Source organism: Leptodactylus fuscus, chromosome 1 (genome assembly GCF_031893055.1).
Source record: "Leptodactylus fuscus isolate aLepFus1 chromosome 1, aLepFus1.hap2, whole genome shotgun sequence".
NCBI lineage: Eukaryota > Metazoa > Chordata > Amphibia > Anura > Leptodactylidae > Leptodactylus > Leptodactylus fuscus.
This window is the reverse complement of record NC_134265.1, coordinates 342,067,012-342,092,803: the sequence shown is the minus strand read 5'-3', so window position 1 is coordinate 342,092,803 and position 25,792 is coordinate 342,067,012. Positions and strand designations below refer to the sequence as shown.

General features: G+C 44.7%; 1 protein-coding gene across 1 annotated transcript in view; it reads right to left on the bottom strand.

The window, feature by feature from the left end:
* Positions 1-1,378: 1,378 nt before the first annotated feature.
* The window catches only part of ATP10D (ATPase phospholipid transporting 10D (putative)), an 80,605-nt gene continuing 56,191 nt past the window's right edge, over positions 1,379-25,792 (bottom strand). Inside the window, exons 16-23 of the mRNA XM_075261453.1 lie at positions 24,287-24,590; positions 21,293-21,369; positions 20,761-20,886; positions 8,118-8,318; positions 7,556-7,636; positions 6,592-6,696; positions 3,798-3,985; positions 1,379-1,918 (exon numbers count right to left, since the gene is read on the bottom strand). Coding sequence (XP_075117554.1) covers positions 1,678-1,918; positions 3,798-3,985; positions 6,592-6,696; positions 7,556-7,636; positions 8,118-8,318; positions 20,761-20,886; positions 21,293-21,369; positions 24,287-24,590 — 1,323 coding nt within the window. The 3' untranslated portion in view covers positions 1,379-1,677. The remainder of the gene's footprint in view (positions 1,919-3,797; positions 3,986-6,591; positions 6,697-7,555; positions 7,637-8,117; positions 8,319-20,760; positions 20,887-21,292; positions 21,370-24,286; positions 24,591-25,792) is intronic.

Sequence of the window (25,792 nt, the reverse complement as noted above, 5' to 3'; positions counted from 1 at the left end):
TAGTAAAATATTCCGTCCGGAGATCGTGACCATTCCTAATCCAAGAATTCCTGGAGATCGGGTAATATATCTCACAATGGTAAAGGACATTCATCGTTTATTAGGATGAATAATTCCTGGTGTTCTTGCTACGTAAGAAGGTAACAAATATGGCTCCGGTGGCAGAGACGGGGAATGTACGAAGAAACATCATATGGTTATAGAATACAGACAGTACGAAACAACTACAAAGCTCAGCATAAAACTGGAACGGAAATGCTATATACATATATATATATATATATATATATATATATATATATATATATATGTATATACAAATTCCACAGTGCTATATATAATGCAAGGTCATACAGACGCCATACACTAGACCTGAGACACATCAGCCGCTCACCCTCATAGTCCAGGGAGAAGAGACACTGTTCCAGGTAAGAAGGAATCGCAACACTCACCAGAATACTAAAGTAACCTATTGTATATTCAGTGCAAGGTGACAACACAGATACCCGGACTAGAACTAGAAATAACACTGAAAGGGTTAATGTGGCGAGACTATCGGGCGATGCCATTACTAGTGTAGAGGGGGTCATACAATATGTAAATGGATAGGTCCATGACTAGGCAGGTTCTGGAACATTAAAAAATATATATATATAAAAACCCCAAAACATGACAATGCCGAAATATTGCTGAAGACTGGTGACTAGAGAGGTGAAAGGGAATCTACCTGGAGTGTATCGCCTATTACAGAACAACTTTGCATAAATGAATAGTACATAAGAATATAAGAAATGTTATAATATATCTTATGAAAGAAAAATGCTTCCATCTCCATTTACCAGAATGCTTTCCTTCCCCTTTATTATTGTGTGACTCCCTCCCCTCTCTTCTCTATAGACCTCAGTGTTAGCAGTAACTGTGAGAGGCTGATAGTCCATCTCCTCTCCGGATACTGGTTTAAAGTGATAGCAGACTAAGTGACAAGAGCGGGAGGAAAGCATCCGGAGAAATGGAGAAAGAAGCATTTTGCTTTAATATGATAGATTAATACAAAGACGTTGTTTGATTATAATCGATCAATGGGGATTCCAGCAGCAAGATAAACTGATCAGTGGAGGAACACAGCAAGTGTTCAGTTTACCTACAGCGCCTCCACAGGCAAAATAAAGAATTACACAACATTCATTTAAAAGCAGTAAGTGATCCAGGGAATAGGACTGCAACTACCCGTAACAGGTGCTCATACCAGCCACTGCTTTCACCATTTTAGATAGAGGATATACATATATATATATATATATATATATATATATATATATATATATATATATACATACATACACACAAAACACTGCGTAATGTGAAGAAACATAAAAAAAGTGCTTTAGAGAATACGTAAAATGCATGAACACACTGAAATGAGGTCCGGGCCGTATACATTCTGCAACGTGCTGCATGCACCTAGTTACTGGTTCCTATTCACATGCCACTCACAATGCAGATTTTGGCATCGACATAATAAATATCAAGTAGGAGATCGGTCGACGGTTAAAGTTTAGCACCAGCGGTGAAATAGAAGTCGCTTCCAGTTTCCTTCCAAACACTTTAAAGTGAAAAACTGTGCACTATGAATATTTGTAGTCCTTTTAGTTTGGCCGCTATCACCAGACGCCATGCTCATACGTTGCAGTTTGTGTACTCGGAATCCTTCTGAGACAGCATGCAGGGAGCCTCCTCATCCTCTTTTGTGGGTTTGCTGCCATCTGCTGGCACTGCGTGAAATAAGCTATTGTCGGTCTTTGGTAAAAACCAGCGTTTAATGGCACTTGAGCGCTCTCCAGGGGGCATCACATCCAGCTGCTTGGCCCTCTGCTGTGGAGTGGGGAACACTGTTCCTTGAAATACTCGGAAAGCAAACCTGTGAAAAGCATCAGCAAATAGAAAAATCTATTACAAATGGGTTTGTAGAATTGAGGTTTGGAAAAACACAAGGGGAAGGTAATTTTTATAATGGGAGTCTATGGTACGGTTTGTCACTTAAAGGGAGTCATGCTCATGCCTGCAGTCATAGCAGCTCTGCACACGGACACTTGTTTGGGTTCATCTTTACAGATGGTCTAAGGATTGGTTCCATCTGCGTTCGGTGATCCATTCGGGGAGTCCACATGGGGAACGGACTGCGCGCAGAAAAGTACTTTACGATCTACTTTCCTCTTCGCATCGCTCATGCGGAAAGCACACATACCCCATTCTAGTCTATGCGGTCCATGTGCTTTCATAAGCTCACTGCTTGCCAATGTTTTCGGTAGTCCGTTAAGGTGGTCCACATGCGGACTCCCCGAACGGATTACAGAACGCAGATGTGAACTAGGCCTAACAAAGACTTCATGTAGACCAGGGGTGCTCACACTTTCTCAGCATGTGAGCTACTTCTTTAAATGGCCAAGTCCTTAGATCGACTACCCACTTCTTGTGAAAAACAATACAAAAATCCAGCACGCCCAAAACCAGTTAAATAAAATAAAATGTAACTTTTACTTCATATCGGTTAAAAAAGACAAAAAATTCTCATCTTACAGCATGGATCCAGAGAAGACAAAAACAGATGGCCTACGCGTTTCGAGACCCAAATTACGGTCTCTTAGTCATGGGGGCGGAGCCGGCCGGGCCTGTGGGCGTGGCCGGGCGGATTGTGAGAGGTGGCCGCCCAAGCATCCCCGCTGTCTGCTTCTTCACAGCGCAGGCTGAGAGTTATTCTCTGGACACTGGGGCTGTGGAAGCCCCGCCTGCCAGTGTCAGTAGATGACTCTCAGCCTGCGCTGTGAAGAAGCAGCACCCCGGCTCCCTCCATCCCTAAAGCGACACAGACACTGGCAGGCAGGGCTGCTGCAGCCCTGACTGCGAACGAGTGCTAGGCCCCGGCCTGCCAGTGTCCAGAGATAACTCTCAGCCTGCGCTGTGAACAAGCAGACAGCGGGGATGCCTGGCTGCATCCCGCAATCGACCCATACGTCCATCGCAATCGACCGGTAGATCGCGATCGACGTATTGGGCACCCCTGATGTAGACAATTCTATATACAGAGCTTGGCAGGACATAGAACCCCAATGGTTCCTTATCTGAGTACTATAAGCACACTACGGGTCATCAGATGGGTTTCCATAGGGTGAAACAGTTTTAGGGGAGAATACATTCATAATACAATACTCATTGCAGCATGCCAAGAATTTTTCTATCATGAACTCCCTATCAGATCATTGGCCGGCAGAAGTAAAGCGTATAGCGGGCTATGGGCGTTCTATTACATCAATATTATATATTCATCGTATTAATATGTAACTTAGTTTCCCATGAACATTAAGAACCACATTTATATTTGGAGTTAAAACGGAAACATTTTTGCAAATATAAAGAATAAAATAAACATTTTGCAGAGTTTTAAAGCTTCTTATACTGGGTGCACACTACCGCTGTCTCTCCACTGTTTGGGCCGGTCGGGGACCCGAACAACAGTTACACACAGATCCCAGCGGATCCCATGGACTATAATGAGGTCCATCATTTTTATACAAACTGGCAAAGTGAAAAGTCGTCCGTGCAGGGTTTTCAGAGGACTCAGAAACAGAGACTGCAGCACAGATGTGAACGTACACTTAGCGGTAACAAGGTTTTGTCTGGAACTTGTCAGAGACCCAGCCATGATTTCCTTATTGTGGCCGGGTTTTATTCCAAAGCAAATAGTGTAGACAACCCATATAGAGTCCCTGCATGATATACGGATAAAACTTTTCACATACCTTGGTAAAAGTGCGACAATGACGGACATAACACAGACCAGATAAAACATGGGGTCCGTCATCTGCTTCTGCATTATCCAGTATGGGTTCGCAGGATGCATACAGTTCAGGCACAACGCATCAACAGCCAAGGTGAAGACGAAGTAGGCGACAACGCTGAGGAACATAACCAGCCAGTGTATCCATGTCTGAAATACAAAGCGCAGGAAACTTTTCTAAATTAAACAATCTAAGATCAGACAAAAAGATTTGCTGGTTAATAACTTAAAGGGGCTCTCCAACACGTAAAGGGAATGTATCGCCTTCCGTATATACTCGAGTATAATCCGACCCGAATATAAGCCGAGACCCCTAATTTTACCACAAAAAACTGGGAAAACTTATTGACTCGAGTATAAGCCGAGGGAGGGAAATGCAGCAGCTACTGGGAAATTTCAAAAATTTAAATGGTTGGAGTTTTTGGGTGCAGTAGGTGCTGGGGAAGGGGAGGGGGTGTTTTGGTGTCTGTCTGCCCCTTCCCTGAGCTTCTTTTTTTTTTTTTTTTTGCACTATTTTATGAGAGATTCTATACTTTCATATTGTGGCTGGTCATAGACCTCCATATTAATATATTATATATATATATATATATATACATACACACACACACACATACACTCACTGGCCACTTTATTAGGTACACCATGCTAGTAACGGGTTGGACCCCCTTTTGCCTTCAGAACTGCCTCAATTCTTCGTGGCATAGATTCAACAAGGTGCTGGAAGCATTCCTCAGAGATTTTGGTCCATATTGACATGATGGCATCACACAGTTGCCGCAGATTTGTCGGCTGCACATCCATGATGCGAATCTCCCGTTCCACCACATCCCAAAGATGCTCTATTGGATTGAGATCTGGTGACTGTGGAGGCCATTGGAGTACAGTGAACTCATTGTCATGTTCAAGAAACCAGTCTGAGATGATTCCAGCTTTATGACATGGCATTGCATTATCCTGCTGAAAGTAGCCATCAGATGTTGGGTACATTGTGGTCATAAAGGGATGGACATGGTCAGCAACAATACTCAGGTAGGCTTTGGCGTTGCAACGATGCTCAATTGGTACCAAGGGGCCCAAAGAGTGCCAAGAAAATATTCCCCACACCATGACACCACCACCACCAGCCTGAACCGTTGATACAAGGCAGGATGGATCCATGCTTTCATGTTGTTGACGCCAAATTCTGACCCTACCATCCGAATGTCGCAGCAGAAATCGAGACTCATCAGACCAGGCAACGTTTTTCCAATCTTCAATTGTCCAATTTCGATGAGCTTGTGCAAATTGTAGCCTCAGTTTCCTGTTCTTAGCTGAAAGGAGTGGCACCCGGTGTGGTCTTCTGCTGCTGTAGCCCATCTGCCTCAAAGTTCGACGTACTGTGCGTTCAGAGATGCTCTTCTGGCTACCTTGGTTGTAACGGGTGGCTATTTGAGTCACTGTTGCCTTTCTATCAGCTCGAACCAGTCTGGCCATTCTCCTCTGACCTCTGGCATCAACAACGCATTTCCGCCCCCCACAGAACTGCCGCTCACTGGATGTTTTTTCTTTTTCGGACCATTCTCTGTAAACCCTAGAGATGGTTGTGCGTGAAAATCCCAGTAGATCAGCAGTTTCTGAAATACTCAGACCAGCCCTTCTGGCACCAACAACCATGCCACGTTCAAAGGCACTCAAATCACCTTTCTTCCCCATACTGATGCTCGGTTTGAACTGCAGGAGATTGTCTTGACCATGTCTACATGCCTAAATGCACTGAGTTGCCGCCATGTGATTGGCTGATTAGAAATTAAGTGTTAACGAGCAGTTGGACAGGTGTACCTAATAAAGTGGCCGGTGTGTGTGTGTGTGTGTGTATATATATATATATATATATATATATATATATATATATATATATATTTTTTTTTTTTTTTTGTTTGCTGACTCGAGTATAAGCCGAGGGGGGCTTTTTCAGCACAAAAACTGGGCTGAAATATTCGGTTTATACTCGAATATATATATATATTTACAAATTAAAATAGATACCCATTTTTAGCACAAAAACCCAATTTGTTCAAAAAATGTTTTTATGCCTTGTACACAAGCTTTCTGCTGTAGAAGGCATAATAAATCTGCCAAACTGTACCCAAAACCAATCCAGCATGTCAACATGATTAGGGCACCATGTGGTATTAGGGCTAGTTCACACGGGGACATGGAGGCGAATTTTGACCGCGGAATCCACGTCCTAATCCTCCTCCATACAATGTTATCCATGGAGACTGCTAGAAGAGAAAAAGAAGCAACATGACCTTTCTTCACGCGTTTTCCGCCTGAAGAAAGCAATAGAAGTGAATGGGAGGCGAAATCCGCGCTTTTTTTTTTTGCAAAAATAAGTGACGCTTTTTTTGCAGCCCATTCTACAGGAGGGGAAAACAGCCTGGCTTTGTTTTTTAAAGCTGTTTTTACAAAAAAAAAAGCTCCAAAAAAAAAAAGCTTGGCAAGATCCAAAAAAAAGCTTCCTAATTAGGAAGCTTTTTTTTTTTCTGGTGCCAAAATAAGCCACACGTTATTTACGTGTGAACTAACCCTTGTTGTATGGGTAACAAAAATATCCCCTCATCTAGTGGACTAGGTTAACAATGAAGGAATATACTAAACTAAAAAAATGAAGAATATGAAGAAAAAGTTGCCCAGCCCATCCAGGCCTTGTGCCAGTAGGTTTCCATTCGGCCTCTGTCTGGTCTTGCAGATCTTCGCTCCCCATGACTCACCATGCTCTTACTTTCTATCAGGAGATGGAGTAAAACCACAAACAAGGTCGCCGTTATTATGAAATTTCCAAAAGAATAGACGTCCATGCTGGAACCAAAGTAAGTCTGCAAACAACAGATGGAGATCAGAAATAAAGAAGCAAAAATTTTTCTTCTAACCAAAAATACCAACCAGACGGAGACACAGGACATGAATTATACGACTAGGCCGCACGGAGAGGACAAGCATTCAGTATCGAACCTGCACGGTGGCAAAGATGGGTCCAGTTATCTACAATATGCCTTTTGGATATTAAAGAGGGTTTTCCATCCCCGTCATATTTTCATACTGACGATTGATGGAGGCTTCTATGAAACCTACAGCTGCCATAGTGGAACATTTTTCTGTGACTCATGAGAGGTCAGAAGATGGCCAGAGCGACCACTGTACCTTGGTCAAACCCCAAAGGGGAGGAGGTTGCTATTAGGCCAAATTACAGGACGCATCAATACAAAACACTTCCTAATATGTTTAAATTTGACACTGTCTATTTGAATTATTTTCAGAACAAAGACCTGAGAGTAACCTCTCTCTTGCAAGCTCACTACCCCTCCCTGTGAGCAGTGAAGGCAGCAAACAGAACATCACAGCGACATGTGACCTCAGATGTAGCAGTGGTTTATTAACTGAAATTTGATTGACGTGGAGAAGGGAGGGGAACACAGAGTGAGAGCAGGGAGATGAATCATGGGAAATGTAGTTTGTCCCCAGGATGTAAGTAACAGTGAAACAAGGAGCAGCAAGTAAAATGAAGCCAAGCAAAGGGTGCACAAGGCAACGGGTGAGTATTTAGCACTGCTGCGGATGAATTTTCAGATCATTTTTGGAAACTCAATAATCTCTTTAATGCTCAGATTACCATTTTATTGGTCACCAATGAGTGTCTATGCCAAAGAATATTTTCTGCACAATGAAGCTACTTACAAAATAAGGGACGAAGAAGACTGCCAGACTTTGATAGAAAGCATCCAATATGATGACCCAAAATGTTGACTTCTTGTAAGCCTAGAAAATTAAGAGCAGAACATGGATATACAATACACAGAACAGAGACAATACTTTGGTAACTGGACCAGCTAGATTCTGAAGGCATTCATTCTTCCAAAAGAATAAGACTACCCCAAACTGGCCCTTACTCTGCACTCCTTTCTAATATAGCATGCACAATGGGGCAGATTTACCAGGCCTGGTAACCTGTTTTCTGACATACAAGTCACACATTTCTTTGTACAAACAGTTGCACCTTTTTGATTTATGCACCGCCCTTCTACTTTCTCAAAGGGGGTGCACCAGATTCCTTATCATTTGTGCACGAAATCTAGCTACAAGCCAGATCACCTTCCAGACGCGTGGACCGGCAGAGGTTGCTCCTCATTTCTGAAGAGGCGTGTGTCTTGTCATATATGAGGTGCATCCTCCACCAGAAATCATAAATCTGCTCCCATACACTTAGCCTAAGGATTTGTCTTCTCAGAGTTGATCTTACCGCCGATGTCTGCCCAGATTTGTAGAGCTCTGGCAATGCAAGGAGGGTATCTGCAGACACATCCTTATCAAGAACACCGTAGATTATTGGTGGCACCGATGTGAAAATCAAATTGAAGAGAATTAACATCCAGACGTCCACCATTGATGTTCCAGAGAAACCACAGAAGAACTGGTACCAGAACAAAAGGTTCACAAACATCTGAAAACAGGAAACAAATTGTTATTTTTTAATAATTCCAGTTATGTCATCTACAATGTTCTACATGGTTCAGAACAGAGAAATCCAATGCCAGGACAAATCCATAGGCACAAATTAAAACTCAAACCTGATGAGACAAACTTTCACTTTAGAGCACACGGAATGTCCTCAGTCATTGCACATATAACAGGGTTGTCTTCAAAGGTACAAGCGGTGCATTTTCTGCAGTGTTGCAAAAATCTGAAGGGTGCGATCAGGGGTGTATTAGAGACTACAGGTACTAACCTGTATTGGAAGGCTGGAGCTGAACTTGTCAGTCCATATGCAAGGTGCAATGAGTGTTACACAGCCATTAGCACAAGTGTAGCTCCACCTTTATAGGTCTGATCAGTGGTGCAACTAGGAATGGCAGGGCCCTGTGGTGAAGTTACCTGTTACTTACCTATCCCTGGCTCCGGTGCAATCCTTGGTGGTCTTGGCCATCTTCAATGACGTCCAGGACACTAGCCCTGGTCATGTGACGTCAGAGACGTTACTAGGCCCGAAGCCTATCTGGAGCATGGAGAGATGAGTAACACAGTTTTTTTATGTTCCCTCACCAATCCTAGGGGTCTGAAAAGACCCCCCCCCCCCCTTCCCCAAGTATAATAATAGTGTTTGTGTGGCCCGCAGCATTACTTACCGATCCCGGCCCCCGTCAGGATCGGTAAGTAAATAGGGCCCATTACAGTCTGGAGTAACTCCAACCAGTAACGGTTTATTAAAAAAAAACCCGCAGCAATAGTGGCTGTCGCCGGGGTCCTGTGGCCGCCGCTATCCCGGTAGTTACACCCCTGGGTCTGATCATCGGGCTTACAGAGCTGGCATAGAGGAGTGTGACAACCATTACAGGAATGTGGCGTTTGGTCTGCTACCTACACCTGCAGGCTATGGGCCAAGTAAAAATATTTGCTACCTGTTAAACTTGTACTTATATATTGTAAGAGGTCACCAACTATAGAAGTCTATTAAAGAGACGGGTATGCCACACCCTGGTATGTGCCAAGGAATGAGGAAACACCCAGAAAGTTTTACTAAAGGCACATAAAAAGAAAATAAGGGCCGCACTTCCTCCTCCTGTCCGGGCCGGCTATAAAACACAAGGCGACTTAGTCAACAATAACCAGTTCTAAAGATTAAGAAAAAACAGGGTCAGAGTGGAGTAAGAAGATGAAGCAAGCTCTGCTCAGGTCACTGACCCACTGCCGCCCCTGGTCAGACACTTATTGGGTCTCTACGTTATGAAGGGTTCTGGGGCATCACAAATTTTGACTCGATTCTTACACACAGAAAATATCCCCTCAGTCGATCACTGACCACAATGGTGACCCGGCTGGGTGGCCATTTCTTGTGTGTTGAGATGGAGATTGGAGACTAGAGACCAGCAGGGACTCTACACGGGACAGAACGGATCCATAAAAACACCATGAACACATTGGGGCAGTTTTGCAGTTTTATAAAAATTGTCTAATCGATCTGTTTTGGTTGCCGAAGCCACAGAGTAGCTTTCATTATTCAAGAGCACAATGGAGGCTGTACTCTGATGTGTTGCTAAGGACCAAACCATTTTGCCTGGTTAAGGACTGGACGCATTTTTTTTTATCATCATACATATGGTTTTTTTTTTATGTTTTTTTTTTTATAATATTTTTATTGAAGTTTTCAACATAAAGTACATTATGCATTAAGAACATAAGTAAACATATTTAGGGGGGGGGAAGTGGGTACAAAAGGTAAATGAACGCATTGATAGGTACAAATCAAAAACGATCTATGTCAAAGGAGTAAAACAATAACCGAAGCGAATATTTGGAATTGACAATAGAGTTAGAGAGCATATCACCTTTACATAGAGGTGGGTGTTGACATACTTGTCGATATTGAGGGGGTAAGAAGGAGTTGTGGGAAGGGGCAGGAATGTATTTGGAAAGAAGTTGGGTGAAGGGGATTCTGTTTTGTGGGGGAAAGGAACGTAAGCCAAGATGCTAATTGTCGAGGGAGTGAGGGAGGGGGTTTGAGAAATGGAGAAGAAGAAGGTTACGGAGTGGGATGACCACTAACCATTATTAGTAGAAAAAAGGGGGGGGGGGAAGAAGGGGGGGAGGGCGTTTCAGTTAGCAATTGTCAGACATGCAATCTACAAGAGGTAGTGGAGGACAAGAGGAAGAGAAATTTAGAGTATGAAAGGGGGGTACGAGATGAGGAAGCAGAAGCAGGGGGGGGAAGGAAGAGGGGGTAAAAAGAAAGAGAGATGGTGTCAAGGGGGGAATGTGAGAAAAGGGAGAGAGAAACTAAGAAGAGCTGGGGGGAACAGGGGGGGGGGTAGGATTGCGTGGAGGGAGGGATGAGAGGGGAGTAAGGAGAAAGGGTAAAAGCAGGGAGGAACGAAGAGAAAGAAGGGGGGGGGGGGTAGGTACCTGTCTGGTCTGCGGCCTACGACCAGAGTAGCCTCCATGGAGTCCAGATCTTTACAAATTTATGGTGCGTTCTGTTTTTCCAGGATGACAGTTCTTCGAATCTGGAGATTTGGTTTACCTTTTCAATCCATTCTACCTTGGAAGGGGGATCGGGGGAGAGCCATTTCAAAGGTATCAGGGAGTTTGCGGCCAGTATTAAGAAAGAGAGAAGATTGGCACGGGAAGGTTTGTAGGTGGAAGTTTGGAGGGCTAATAGAACCATAGTGTCCACCAGTTCAAATGTGGGAGTGGTGAGCCTACGGATGATTTCTTGAACCGAGTTCCAATAGGTCCGAATCTTAGGACACGACCACCAGATGTGAAGGAGGGATCCATCTTGGGATCCACATCTCCAGCAAGTCGAAGTGTCTGCTAAGTTGTGTTTGTGAAGCCAGGCGGGCGTGTGGTACCATCTGGTAAGCAGTTTGTAATGAGATTCCTGTAAACGGACGCAGGGGGAGAACCCATGTGAGTGGGATAGAATTTGTTGTACTTGATCATCAGAGAACGTGGTGCAGAGGTCTTCCTCCCAAGCTGATAGGAAAGTAGGTTTTTGGATCGCTAGTGGGTCGATATATGTGGAGAGAACATATGACGTTTTTTGGAGAAGTTTTTGCTTTGCCATGACCGAGCGTTCGAAGGTGGTCAAGGAGGTCCTGATGTTACCGAGAGCAAGTACTTGTTTAAGCACTCCATCCATATGGAGGGCATGAAGATAGGAGGGGGAAGGAGCGTCTGGTAGGAGAGATTGAAAGATCTCAGAATCGAATTTTCTGTCAGGGCCAATAACGTCAAAAAGATACTTGTGTATCAGGTGAGACCATACCGTTAAGTTCGCTGTACTCGACTTACCAACAAGCTCCGGTAAAATGCCTAGTGAGACAAGAGGGGAGGGATGGGGAGCCAGGGTGTCTCTCAGATGTCGCCACGTTTCGCAAGCTCCCTGAAGTAATGGGTGCGTAACGTTGCTTTTTTGGCTAGGGTGGCCTGAAAGCCAAAGGTCGGAGAGGACGGGATGGCCGAAGGTGGAACGGGCCAGATCTGCTATCAGAGAGTTTGGAGAGTTGTGAGGTCCATCCAACGTTTCAATTGGACAGCTTTGTAGTAGTTCAATATGTTAGGGAGGCCTATTCCTCCAGCTTGTTTCTTTTTTAGCAGGAGAGACATAGCGAGTCTCGGGGATTTTCCTCTCCAAAGAAAGGAGGAGAAGAGGGTTTTCAATGATTTGAAAAATTGGGGAGGGAGCCGGATCGGAAGCATGTGGAGCCTGTAAAGTATTTTGGGAAGGGCGTATGACTGGAGGAGGTTGCGTCTGCCAAACCAAGAGAAGGGCATACCTTGATAAGACAATAACATTTTCCTAATGTCTGCTAAGAGAGGGAGAAAGTTAACTTCATAGAGGTCTTTGACGTCTGGTGTTAAGTAAATGCCTAGATATTTAATCTTTTTTGATGTCCATTTCAGGGAGGAGGAGGAGGCCAATAAAGAGGCACGGTTACGGGGGATAGTGATATTGAGGACTTCGGATTTATCGAGGTTAGCTTTATAGCCCGATACAATGCCATAGGAGTCCAATAACTTTGTGATAGTTGGAAGAGCAAGTTCGGGGTTCGAAATCAGGATGAGGACGTCATCCGCAAAAGCGGCTGTGTGTAAGATGTGTTTTCCTATTTTGATGCCTTGGATGTCTGGGTTGGATCTAATTTGCTGTAGAAGGGGTTCTAGGGTCAGGATAAATAGTGAGGGGGACAAGGGGCAGCCCTGTCTAGTACCATTTGTGATATGAAAGGGGGTAGACAAGGTTCCATTGATTTTGAGTTTAGCATAAGGGGTATCATACAGGGAAAAAATAGCAGAGATAAACTCCGGGGGGAATCCAAATTTCAAAAGGGTAGCTTTCATGAAGAGCCAGTCTACGCGATCAAAGGCCTTTTCGGCGTCTAGGCCTAAATAATATCAAGTCTGAGTGAGTTTTCTTCGCGTGGGCTATAGCGTGGAGTAGGCGATGAGAGTTGTCTTTACCCTCCCTTCCAAGAACAAAGCCTGCTTGATCCGAGTGGAGGAGTTTAGGGACGAGTGATTTAATTCTATAAGCTAAGATCTTTGCCCATAGTTTTAGATCCACGTTTAACAGTGATATCGGCCTGTAGCTACCGCATGCGGTAGGATCTTTCCCCTCTTTAGGTAGTATGGTGATATGGGCTTCCTGAGCATGCTTTGGAAGCGCCTTTCCAGTAAGTAGGGCGTTACAGGAGAGGGCAAAATGGGGCATGAGAGTAGAGAGAAAGGATTTATAATATTGTAGGGGAAAGCCATCTGGACCAGGGCTTTTGCCTTTAGGGAAGCTATTTAGAACCTGTTTTATTTCTTCGTGAGAGATGGGGTCAAGGAGAGAAGGGAGGTCTTCCTCCTTTAAGGAGGGAAGGTCGACAGAGGACAGAAATTCAGATATTTTTTCTGTATGTAGGGATGCGTCCGCTGTGGAGCGGTGTAAGGTCAGGTTGTAAAGATCTGTATAGAATTTGTGGAATGCATGAGAGATATCTTTAGTGGAACGTTTGGTGTTTCCCAGGTGATCTTTTATCTCAGAGATGAAACATTTCTCTTTTTGTTTTTTAATCATGGAGGACATAAGTTTACCGCTTCTGTCTCCGTGAGCATACACTTTATGTTGAAAATGTAGAAATTGTTTTGCAGTGCGTGAGTTTATGATATCTTTCAACTTTTCTCTGAGGGAGCGCAGTTCCATGTCCGAGTCAGTTCTAAGAGAGGCTTTGCGAAGCCTCTCAATTTTTGAGATGTTGGAGAGGATGGTGTCTAGTTCAGATTGAGACTCTTTTTTGAGTTTAGATGCGATAGAGATGAATACCCCTCTTATCACCGGTTTGTGGGCTTCCCACGTGATAGTGGGGCAAGTGTCTGCGTTTGCGTTGATGCTAAAGTATGTTTCTAGTTGCTTTTTAATCGAGTCAGTGACTTCTACTCTGTCCAGGAGCGATTCATTAAGCCTCCAGTTCCAATCTTCTCTCGGAAGTTGGGAGAAGTTTATTTGGAGCCATACCGGAGCGTGGTCGGAGACCGATATCACGTCTATTTTGGCTCTAGAAACAAGGGGGAGTAAGTCAGAGGAGACGAAGAAGTAGTCTAGGCGTTGGTAGGAGTGGTTGGGGTTGGAATAGAAGGAGAAGTCTTTAGTAGTAGGGTTCAAAGCTCTCCAAATGTCTATCAGCTTTAAGTCACTGAGGTCCTGTTGTAATCTACCCCTAGCTTTTTGTGATATGGAAGAGGTGCCAGTGGACGTGTCTATAGAGGGGTCTAGTGCGAGGTTAAGGTCACCTGCCAGGATAATTGGGCCTTCTGCAAAGAGTTCTAGTTTCTTGAGGGCCTCTATTAGCCAGGGGATTTGATCTTTATTGGGGGCGTACAAATTTACGAACGTGTATTTCTGGGAAGCGATTGAGCCCTTAAGAAATAAGAGTCTGCCCTCCGAGTCCACATACGTCTGCGTATGTTGGAAGGGGACAGAGTGGTGGAAAAGGATAGAAACCCCTTTAGTGTGTGCCGAGGGGTTTGTGGAGTGAAAAGAGAGTGGGAATTGTTTAGTCGGGAAGCGTGGGATCTTTCCAGTTTTATAATGTGTTTCCTGTAGAAACGCGATTTTAGTGCGGAGTTTTTTAAGGGCAGTGAGTATTTGTGATCGCTTGTTGGGGGAGTTTAGCCCGTGTACATTAAAGGAGGTAAGAATTTGTTCGGACATAATGGGTGTTCAAGTCAGGGCCGCAGCCAGACAGGTAACGTGAAAGCGGGAAGGAGGGGGTGGTGGGGGGTGGGAGTGGGAGTAAAGAAAAAGGAGAGATAGGAGGGGGGGGGGGAGAGGATCAAGCGGGAATTAGGATTGGGGGATGAGAGTTGGGATTGGAAAATAGGCTAAGGAGGAATCTAGATGGGTTTTTAGGGGAGTTAAGGATTAAGGGTTATAAATTTGGAGAGAACAATATCTGACAGTGTCAACTGAAACCAAAAGTATATAAGATCGGAAATTAGTTGGCGAGTGTGCCTGAAAACTCGCCTCAGGGCAGTGGAATAGTTTGTCCAGATCTATCCGTATCTGGATAGTTGGGAAAAGGGAAGCGGAGTTAGGGTCCTAATCGTTGCAGCCCACCGGACGACCCAGGAGAAGGTGTAGTGGGGAAAAATGGGAGGGAATGCGAATGTTAGAAAGTGAATCGGGAAGGAGGGGGAGGTAGTGAGGAGACGAAGAGTACTGAAGGGGAAATGGGGGGGGAAGGGGGGGGGGGAGAGGAGTGGAGGGGGGAAAATGTTGACCTGGATGGTGATTGGGACTTCTGGAGAAATTCCCCAGAGGTGACAAGCTGTGGGTCAAGGACCTAAGGAGGAAAGCAGTTTAGTGCATTTTGGATATAACAATAACAACCAGTAATAATAGAAGCAACATCTGTTAGTAACAAGGGAGCGGAAGGCAGATGTATCAAAGTGAATCAATGCCAGTAACAGTAACAGCATAACATCGTAATATCAGGATCTGACATGAGAGAGGGGAGGAGATAATGGTCTGAAATTAAGGAGAGAGAGTTGTAGAAAATACTGCGCAGGTGAGAGAGGTAGCGGAAAGTAGAGTAAAGCTTTTACAGAGGAGGGGGGGGAAAGGAGGGGAAAAAGGGGGAAGGAATAATGAGAGGTGGAGGGGGGGGGGTGAATACGTAAGAGGAAAAAGTGGGGAAATATAAGGTATCATCAAGAAGAAGCACACATTTCCGAGTAACATATGTCACATAGGTAAACAGGTAAACATCTACGGAAACAATAACAGCATAAAAATCGGGTCAGTATAAATGTCTAATACTAGAGAACAATGCAGCTGAATGATGTGACTTAGAGTGGGCTACTAAGTAAGTCGGAGGAGCCCTGGAGCTGGTTCAATGAAACCTAGAGACCAAGGGAGGGGATGGGGAAGGAGATGAATGAGGGGACTCCGTCGTCCCCGACCACCGGGCCCCGAGTCTGGACCCCGTGGGCGGGAGCAAAGGAAAAGACCCTCGTTGCTTGTGTACGCTGTCACAAGTATGGGGGAAGACTCATCTGCAAACGGAGATTTAGAAGAGTAATACGCCATCATGAATGAAAGTCTCATTAAGTGCAGCTATGAGAGAAAAAGGTCATGACCATTTTAGTCAGGATTAACCTCAGCCCATCTGGAGAATAAGTTGTATATGAGCGTAGGGTACGGTCCATAAAGGAAGGGAACAGGAGCTATATATGTCCGTGAGAGAAGAGAAGTACTGAAGGTAAACAGCTACCAGAGATATATATATATATATAGAAGGCTCAGTAAGGCATGAAAACCAGGGAGAAAAAGTATTCATTCGCTGATGAGGCCCCTGACGACCGACTTCTTCCTTTTTGGGGATCTCAGCTTGCGGAGGGGTGCTTGTTTCTCTAGGGTGGGTAAAGGAGGCCAATCATGAATGTCCTCTGGGAGCATGGCCCATGACGGAATAGGTATGGGATCGATGCCCAGTTGCGGCCACGCTGCGGTGAGGTCTTCTGGAGAACGTATATACACTCTGCGACCTCTGCTCATTATGGAGAGGCCAAACGGGAATAGCCACGCGTATTGTAAGCCCTTATCTCTCAGAACTGCCAGTAGGGGTTTGAGGAGTCTCCTCTTTGCAAGCGTGGAGGGCGCCAAATCCTGGTATAGTTGTATTTCATGGCCCTCATATAGTAGGGGTCTTTTGTCTCTGGACGCTAATAAAATTTCTGTTGTGTCCACAGATGTCAATAAACCACAAATTATGTCCCTAGGGGGATCTGTAGAAGCAGGTTTAGCTCTAATGGAGCGGTGCACTCTCTCAATTTGGACAGTAGAGGCCCTCTCTGAGCCCAGAAGGTCTGAGAAAATGGCGGACATTACTTCCCTCAGGGAGTCTGGGGAGAAGGATTCAGGGAGACCCTTCAGTCTGATGTTCCTTCTCCTATTTCTATTTTCCAAGTCCTCAATCATGTCATGCAGACGGTTTAAGTGGTTGTGATGGTTTGAGATGTGCTGAACTGCTGTATTAGCATGGTGCGTAATATCTCTTTGAGCTGATTCTAGTGTATCCACGCGGCCTCCCATGTGTTGGAGCTCGGTTCTCATCTCCGTTAGCTCGGTCATGACCGGAGCTATTGTTTGGGCAAGGGCTTTCATGAGGAAGGCCTGTGTAATAGGGCGAGTGTCCGTACCTTGTGTGTCGGCTCCAGACAGGCTCTCTGCGTCCAACTCCTCAGCCGCGTCCCCGGAGTGAGCGTCGTCGGGCGCCATCTTGCGCGCCATCACTGGAGACTGAGGCGCCTTCTTTTTAAAGAATTTATGAAGTTCTGTGGAGCTGGACCTACGATTCGGCGTACCAGGTAGGTCACCGCCGCGATCCCGGTTCTGCTTGCCCATTTCAGAGCGTGTGGAAGCTGTAGGGTCGGGGTAAGGCTGCTTTGAAGACAGAGCTGCAGGCTCAGACCTCCATCTACTTCGACGGTTAGGCTCCGCCCCCCATATGGTTTTGACCCCTTGATGACCCAGCCATTTTTTGGTTTTTTGCATTTTCGTTTTTCCCTCCCCACATTCCAAAAGCCCTAACTTTTTTAATTTTTCAGCTCACAGGCTCACATGATGGCTTATTGGCCTATGGAGTGACGATATCCCCTCAACCCTGTCTAAGCCTCTCACTTCTGCCAGGTCAGTCCTCTCTGCGCCAAGCTGATGAGATGCAAGAACATTGAAACAGCTGTCCTTGGCTGAGGAGACTGTACCTGGTAAAATCCCAACATCATTGCAAACAAAGGCCTCTGAGAAGGTGGGCAGGATGGTAAAGGGAGCGCCCTCTATTGGTTTGCTTGACTGAGACTCTGTCTTCCTAATTACATCATGGAAGACAGACTTGCACATTCTCAGTCAGCGCCCTCTACTGGTGTGCATGACTGAGGCACTGACATCCTAATTACATCATGGAAGTCAGATTTGCATATTCTTCCCATGTTCCTTTGCACAGTGGAGCGCTCATGGCTTAATAAGACTCCACACACCTAAATGGTGGTTCTCTCCCTATGGAGTGACAATATCCCCTCAATGGCTTATTGTTTGTGAGACAAATTGTACTTTGTGATGGCGCCATTCAATATCCTTACAATGTACTGGGAAGCTGGAAAAAAAATTCTGAATGAGGTGCAATTGAAGAAAAAATGCATTTGCGCCAATTTCATATGGGTTTAATTTTTACAGAGTACACGTTACCTGTATTCTACGGGTCGGTACGAACACAGCAATACCCAAAAAAACAAAAAAAACTTTGCAAAATAGAAAATAAAATAAAAATTTGTGTCGCCATGTTGTGACACCTGTCACTGTTTCCTATTTACATGTATGGAGCTGGGTGCGGTGTGTTTTTATGTGGGACAAGATGCTGTTTTTATTGATACCATTTAGGTAAGATCTGATAGTTTGATCATATTTTATTCAATTTTTTTTTTTATAGGAGGCAAAGTGTCGAAACCCCCCCCACTATTTGGCTATTTAGATTTGTTTTTACCACTACGCCGTTCACCGTATGGGATACATATTTTAATAATTCGGTCATTTTGCAGTGCGGGGAGACCTAATGTGTTTATGATTATTTTTGTTCACTTTTATATCTGATCTAGGGAAAGCGGGGTGATTTGAACTTTTATGTTTATTTTTTTATACTTTAAAAAAAAATTGTTTCTTCTATTACTTTTATGATCAGACTCCCTAGGGACCTTGAAACCTCGGTGGTCTGAGCGCTCATATTATTCACTGCAATACTACTGTATTGCAGTGAATAGCAAATTACAATAAACTCTTCAACAGGCTCCCGACTTCTATAGGCTACCAGCTGTCATGGCATCCAATCGCCGCCCTCCGTTGACATTCAGGAGGGTGGAAATTGGTAAAAAAAAATGGTGGTGCCTGCACAATTTATACCGGTTTGACCGCCGCAGGCACCGATCGCTGCTGTTCGTGGCGGGTGCTAGCTATATATGTATATATGCACACACACTGTATATAAATTACTGTATATACTCGAGTATATTTTTAGCACGGTTTTTGTGCTGAAAAAGCCCTCCTTGGCTTATACTCGAGTCAAGCTAAAAAAGAAATAATTTTTTGGGGGGTGGGGTCTATGACCAGCCGCAATAGTAATGTATAGACTCTCCCATAGAATAGTGAAAAAAAAAAAAAAAAAAAGCTTTAAAAAAAATATAATAAAAGAATTAAAAGTTGTAAATCCCTCATTTCTCTAGAATACATATAAAAGTAGAAAATGACTGTGACACACAAACACATTAGGTATCCCTGTGTCTACTGAATATAGGGATCTGCAGTGCTCTTGTTCCGTCAGGAAGGGGTTAATAGGAGCACTGCAGATCCCCTATATTCAGCCAGACTGAATTCCAAGTGGGGGGGGGACCCCAATCCTGAAGCTCAGGGAAGGGGCAGACAGACAACCAAAACACCCCCTCCCCTTCCCCAGCACCCAGCAACTACTACACCCAAAAACCATTTTAATTTTTGAAATTTCCCAGTAGCTGCTGCATCTCCCCCCCTCGGCTTATACTCGAGTCAATAAGTGTTCCCAGTTTTTTGTGGTAAAATTAGGGGGGTTGGCTTATATTCGGGTCGGCTTATACTCGAGTATATACGGTAGCTATATGGAAAGCGCTCAGCTCCAGTCCTGAGCCCTTTCCATACATACCCCATACGACCATCCCCATGTGACCAATGACGTGCATTCGCAATTTGATATATGTGTTGGGGATCGGCAAATTCCAGGCTCAAGTCCCCTTGGGGGGGAAAAACAACAACAACAAAAAATAAAATAAATAAATAAAATAAACTTTGAGTGCGGACTGCCTGGACATACAAAGTCAATGGGTGCTCTGGAACCAGTTAAAGAACTTCATATATCTTTACCATTGGCAAGTTGCTGTTTTTTTTTTGTTTTTTTTTACTGACAATAACCAAAGAAATATAATACCAACCTGACATAACACAGAGTGTGAATCCAGCCTTAGGGTCAGTTCACATGTGCAGCGCCCGCGCGGGTTTTGACACAGAGAGAGACGCGGCGAGACATGTCTCTCTCCGGTCAAAATCCACCTTGTGCGACCAGCGCGGTTGCGGCTTTCCCCTCCTATGACGGCTCAAATGAATGAGCCGAAATAGGAGGGTGCCGCCGCTAGGCGGAAGCCATGGTCTAGCGCGCCGCGGCTTCCGCCTGAAGAAGGGACATGTTGCTTCTTTTCTCCGCTAGTGGCAGCCCGCTGCTAGTGGAAAAAAAAAGCCCAGCGGTCTGCATAGACCACCATTGTAAAGGGGCGGATTTTGAAGCGAAATCCGCTTCAAAATACGCCTCTTTGTTCACGTGTGAACGAGCCCTTAAGGACCCATTAGACAGGCTGATACTTAGGGCTATTATTGGCAAGAAATGACCTTGAGTACACTCATTGCCGATAACAGTCTTGTCTTATAGACCTGCTGATCAGATGATCGGTGAACTAAGGGTCGCCGGTCAGTCGGTCGCATCTCTTATACAGGATACAAGACACAGGTTATTGGCAGCATGTCGCCCTGTGTTATCTGGACAGTCCTGATGATAATCCATGTCTAATTAGGCCAATGCAAACAAGTACTGATCGCTGCCTCTCTCATTGATCAGCACTACTGCGATTGGACATCTACAGATCCCGAGTGACCCCATTGACTAAACCCATTGTTACACTTTCTACGGATACAACCAAACAAATAATTTCAGATGAATTCTGTGCCACCGGCTCCAAGTGGAGGCTTCAACTCAGGAGTGACCAAAGCCTTACTAGGACGCATGATGCCCATATTAGAAGAGTTTACATTATTTACTTGCCTCACTTACCACATTTTTATAGAAAAAGTACAGAATCATATTAGCCAGCCGGGTATAACACCAATGGCCGTGGACAAGTAACAGCTTCCTCAGATGCTTAAAGTGCGAGACTGCAAAATCACTCGACATCACTGCCTGCAAGTCAGAAACAAGGGTCAGAACATCAGTGCTTTTCTGGGGTTCAGTCCAACATCGGGCTAACTTCTATCTTATTACTGATATTTATCTGGATATTCAGGACCTGCTCATTCCACTCAATAATGACTATTTTTAAGGGATGTTACATTTCGTCTGTAATCCAAAAATCTAAATCTAGAAAAAACAAAAAACACATATCCTACAATGAATAAGATTTGCTGTTGAAACCATATAAAATCGCTTATTAAAACGCATATCAGTAATATACAACATTTAGGAAAGTCCGGTGCGTCACATGACTATTGACAGGCTGCACACAAGTTATTGAGAATTTTTGCTACAATGTGCAGTCATTTTTTTGGTCTTTTTGATGAATTCTTCATAATCATGACCTTTGAGTTACCTGCATGCCTTCTTGTCCGGAAATGCCAACACCAACGTCAGCGACTTGAATCATGCTCACATCATTGGCGCCATCGCCTTAGGGAAGACAAGGCAAGACAAAATGTAAGAACAGCAGAGTAAATGTATCTCATGTGAAGCCAGGCGTTGCAAAATGATGCACAAATGAGATATCTGGCTGACTTCCATCCATGAATGGCAATAGAATAAAACCAGCCAAAAGCAAAATCAGGAGACAAAGAACCAGTTCCACAATGGAAATCCATTAATTGGGCGATAACTCCGGCATCTGGGTGTGCACTGACAAAGCTGACCGTCATCTTCATAGCAGTATATAATACCGCCATCTCTGGGGACATGAAAGGTCTTTACTGTACTATCAGGTATGAAAAAACCTTTATAATTTGTCTTGTAGGGTGGAATAAAAAAAACTAATTTCACCATTGTTCTTTGGATTGTAAAACTGACATGTTAAGGCCTGGCTCACATCTGCGTTCAGCAAATCCGTTCAAATTCTGAATTTTGGACAGCAACCAATCCGTTATGGGTTTTTTTTTCAATTTTTTTTTTCTTTACATTAAAGGGATTCTACCATTAAAACCTCTTTTTTTGTGGATAAGACGTTGGAATATTCTTTAGAAATACTATTCGTCTCTTACCTTTAGATGTGATCTCCGCTGCGCCGTTCCTTAGGAATAACGCTTTTTACCGGTATGCAAAAGAGTTCTCTCGCAGCAATGGGGGCCGGTCCCAGCACTCAAACAGCGATGAGAGTGTCCCCAGTGCTGCAAGAGAAGTGTCTCCAGTGCCGCCTCCTTCTTTATCCACCGCATCATCTTCAATATCTTCTTCTGGCGCAGGCTCGTAACTTCTAGGCGTCGGGCCTTGAGCAGAGCAGACTGCGCAGGCGTACAGGCCACTGGAAAATGGCCGCTTGCATAGTATTGTTAGCGGCCATTTTCCCGTGGCCTGTACGCCTGCGCAGTCTGCTCTACTCAAGGCCCAACACCTAGAAGTTACGAGCCGGAAGAAGACACTAAAGATGACGCTGCAGATGAAGGAGGAGGCGCTTGGAGACACTTCTCTGGCGGCAGTGGGGACTCCCTCATCGCTGCTTAAGCGCTGGGGGCCGCCCCCATCGCTGCGAGAGAACTCATTTCCATACTGGTAAAAACTGGTATTTCTAAGGAACGCACGGCGGAGACCACGTCTAAAGGTAAGAGACGAATAGCCCTTCTAAAGGCTACTCCGACGTCTTAGCCACAAAAAAAAAAGGGTTTTAATGGGAGAATCCCTTTAAGGTCTATGGAAAACAGATAGCAATCAGTTTTTGTCCGTTTGCAATCCATTTTTCCCTCTGCGCATGCTCAGAATGAAGAAGGGGGAAGAAAAAAAAAAAAACGGATTGCTCAAAAACGCTGACACCCATTGACTAATCTGTTTAAAAAACAGATTCGGGTATCCGCTGTGTCACGTTTGGAATCCTTTTAGCACCAAACCGTTTTTCTCTTAAAACAGTTTGCAAGTAGACGGATACCAGAGGCAGAAGTGAACCCAGCCTAAGTGACAAAAGTCGGTACGATTACAATACTGACTACAATAATAATAAATTCTAAAAAAAAAAATTAAAAAAATAAATAAAAACTTTAAAAAAGTAGATCCATTGTGTGTGCTGTGCGGGAAGCTTTTTTTTGTGGGACAACCTGGAATTTTCATTGGTACCTTTTTGGGGTGTGAACAACCTTTCGGGCTCTAAGGGGGTTCTTCACATAGAGGAACTTGCTGCTGAATTAGTCAGGCAGAAAATTTTGGCTTCAGGAATTTAGAGCAGATTTTGGGAGCCGATTAGGGGTTCTAGGACACATTGATAATTTAATAGATCAGAATTATTATGTTTATTTTTAATGTTTTCTTCCAGTGGGAAAAGCTTACCATATATACTCGAGTATAAGCCGATCCGAATATAAGCCGAGGCCCCTAATTTTACCACAAAACACTGGGAAAACTTACTGACTCGAGTATAAGCCGAGGGGGGGGGGGGGGAAATGCAGCAGCTACTAGAAAATTTCAAAAATTAAAATGGTCGGAGTTTTTGGGTGCAGTAGTTGCTGGGGAAGGGGAGGGGGTGTTTTGGTTGTCTGTCTGCCCCTTCCCTGAGCTTGAGGACTGTTTTTTTTTCCCCTACTTGGAATTCAGCCTGGCTGACTATAGGGGATCTGCAGTGCTCCTATTAACCCCTTCCCGACGGAACAGGAGCACTGCAGATTCCCTATATTCAGTAGACACAGGGATACCTAATGTGTTTGTGTTTCACAGTCATTTTCTACATTATATGTATTCTAGGGAAAGGAGGGATTTACAACTTTTATTTACTTTATTTTCTTAATATATATATATATATATATATATATATATATATATATATATATATATATATATATTTTTTTAAAGCTTTCTTTTTTTTTCCCACTATTTTATGGGAGATTCTATACATTACTATTGCGGCTGGTCATAGACCCCCCCCCCCCCCCCCCCAATCCCAAAAAACCCCCCACATTTTTAATTTTTTTTTTTTTTTTGCCGAATCGAGTATAAGCCGAGGGGGGCTTTTTCAGCACAAAAACTGTGCTGAAAAATTCGGCTTATACTCGAGTATATACAGTAATTTTTTTTTTAAAATTTTTTTTTCTTTTTTATGTCCCACTAGAAAGCTGAAACGTGACTGCTTGTATAATACAATGTATCTGTATATGTTCTGCGTATTTTATCTAGGAGTTAGTACTGCATCCTGTGGCAGGAGAAGATGGCTAACCTTGGAGCCTTTAATAAGTCCCCAATTGTAAAGTCACCCCCAGCACCTTGTAACCTTGTTCAATCACATTCTTCTAGATCACTATAGGACTTATAGGTTCAGCCTGGTGGTCCTGTGTCTTTTTTTCAAGCTTGTCAAGCTATGCTACTATGTTTAATGCTCAAGGAGTACATTTTTACTAACCAATAGCCAGGGTCATCACATTCATGCTATTCCGGACCAGCTTAACCACTTGGCTTTTCTGCAGCGGAGTTGCCCTGCAACATATGACCGCTCTGCAATGCTGAGTGAGGTAGAGGAACTTCTTCTCCAGGGTTTCATGTAGTGCAAACTCCAAACTTCTCCCATCGATTATCAAGGCAAAGTCAACACTTTCTTTCTCAAAAGAGGAATTATGAGATTCCCCTCCTTTTGTTGAAGAATTATCAGCCAACTGGTGTCTTTCAATGTCGTCAATGATATTGTCTAGTAAAGCCTCACATGTTGCCTGCAGACAATATAAAGAGGAAATAATAACATACAAACTTACACAATCGAAAATGAAAATACTGTAAAGCAGGCATGTCAAACATGCGGCCCGCGGGCCGCATGCGGCCCTTTACAGGCATATCTGCGGCCCGCACAAAAGTCTGAAACTTTGTCTCTAAGAGACAAAGTTTGAGACTTTTGTGCGGGCCGCAGAGGTGCAATACTCACGCGGCTATTCGCTGCTGTGTAGACGTGATGTGACGTGATGACGTCACATCGCGTCTAAATCTTCAGACGGAAGCCGCGCGGGTTGAGCCGCGCGGCTTCCGCCCCCGGCAGCTCCCTCCTATGTCGGCTCATTCATTTGAGCCGACAGCGATGGTCGCGGCAGGCGGGAGAGAGAGAGAGTGCGGCGGGGGAGCGAGGACTCGGAATCGTCGGAGAAGGTAAGTTTAATGTGTGTATGTATGCATAGAGGTGGAACGTGAAACAGGGCAGATGAAGGAGGGGACGGCATGACACTGGGGACAGAGATGGGGGACATGACACTGGGGACAGAGATGGGGGACATGAATCTGAGGGCAGAGATGGGGGACATGAATCTGGGGGCAGAGATGGGGGACATGACACTGGGGGCAGAGATGGAGGGGACATGACATGACACTGGGGGCAGAGATGGGGGACATGAATCTGGGGGCAGAGATGGGGGACATGACACTGGGGGCAGAGATGGAGGGGACATGACACTGGGGGGCAGAGATGGGGGACATGAATCTGGGGCAGAGATGTGGAGACATGAATCTGGGGGCAGAGATGTGGAGACATGAATCTGGGGGCAGAGATGTGGAGACATGAATCTGGGGGCAGAGATGTGGAGACATGAATCTGGGGGCAGAGATGTGGAGACATGAATCTGGGGGCAGAGATGTGGAGACATGAATCTGGGGGCAGAGATGTGGAGACATGAATCTGGGGGCAGAGATGTGGAGACATGAATCTGGGGGCAGAGATGGGGGGGGGGACATGAATCTGGGGGCAGAGATGTGGAGACATGAATCTGGGGGCAGAGATGGGGGGACATGAATCTGGGGGCAGAGATGGGGACATGAATCTGGGGGCAGAGCTGGAGGGGACATGAATCTGGGGGCAGAGCTGGAGGGGACATGAATCTGGAGGCAGAGATGGGGGACATGAATCTGGGGCAGAGATGGGGGGACATGA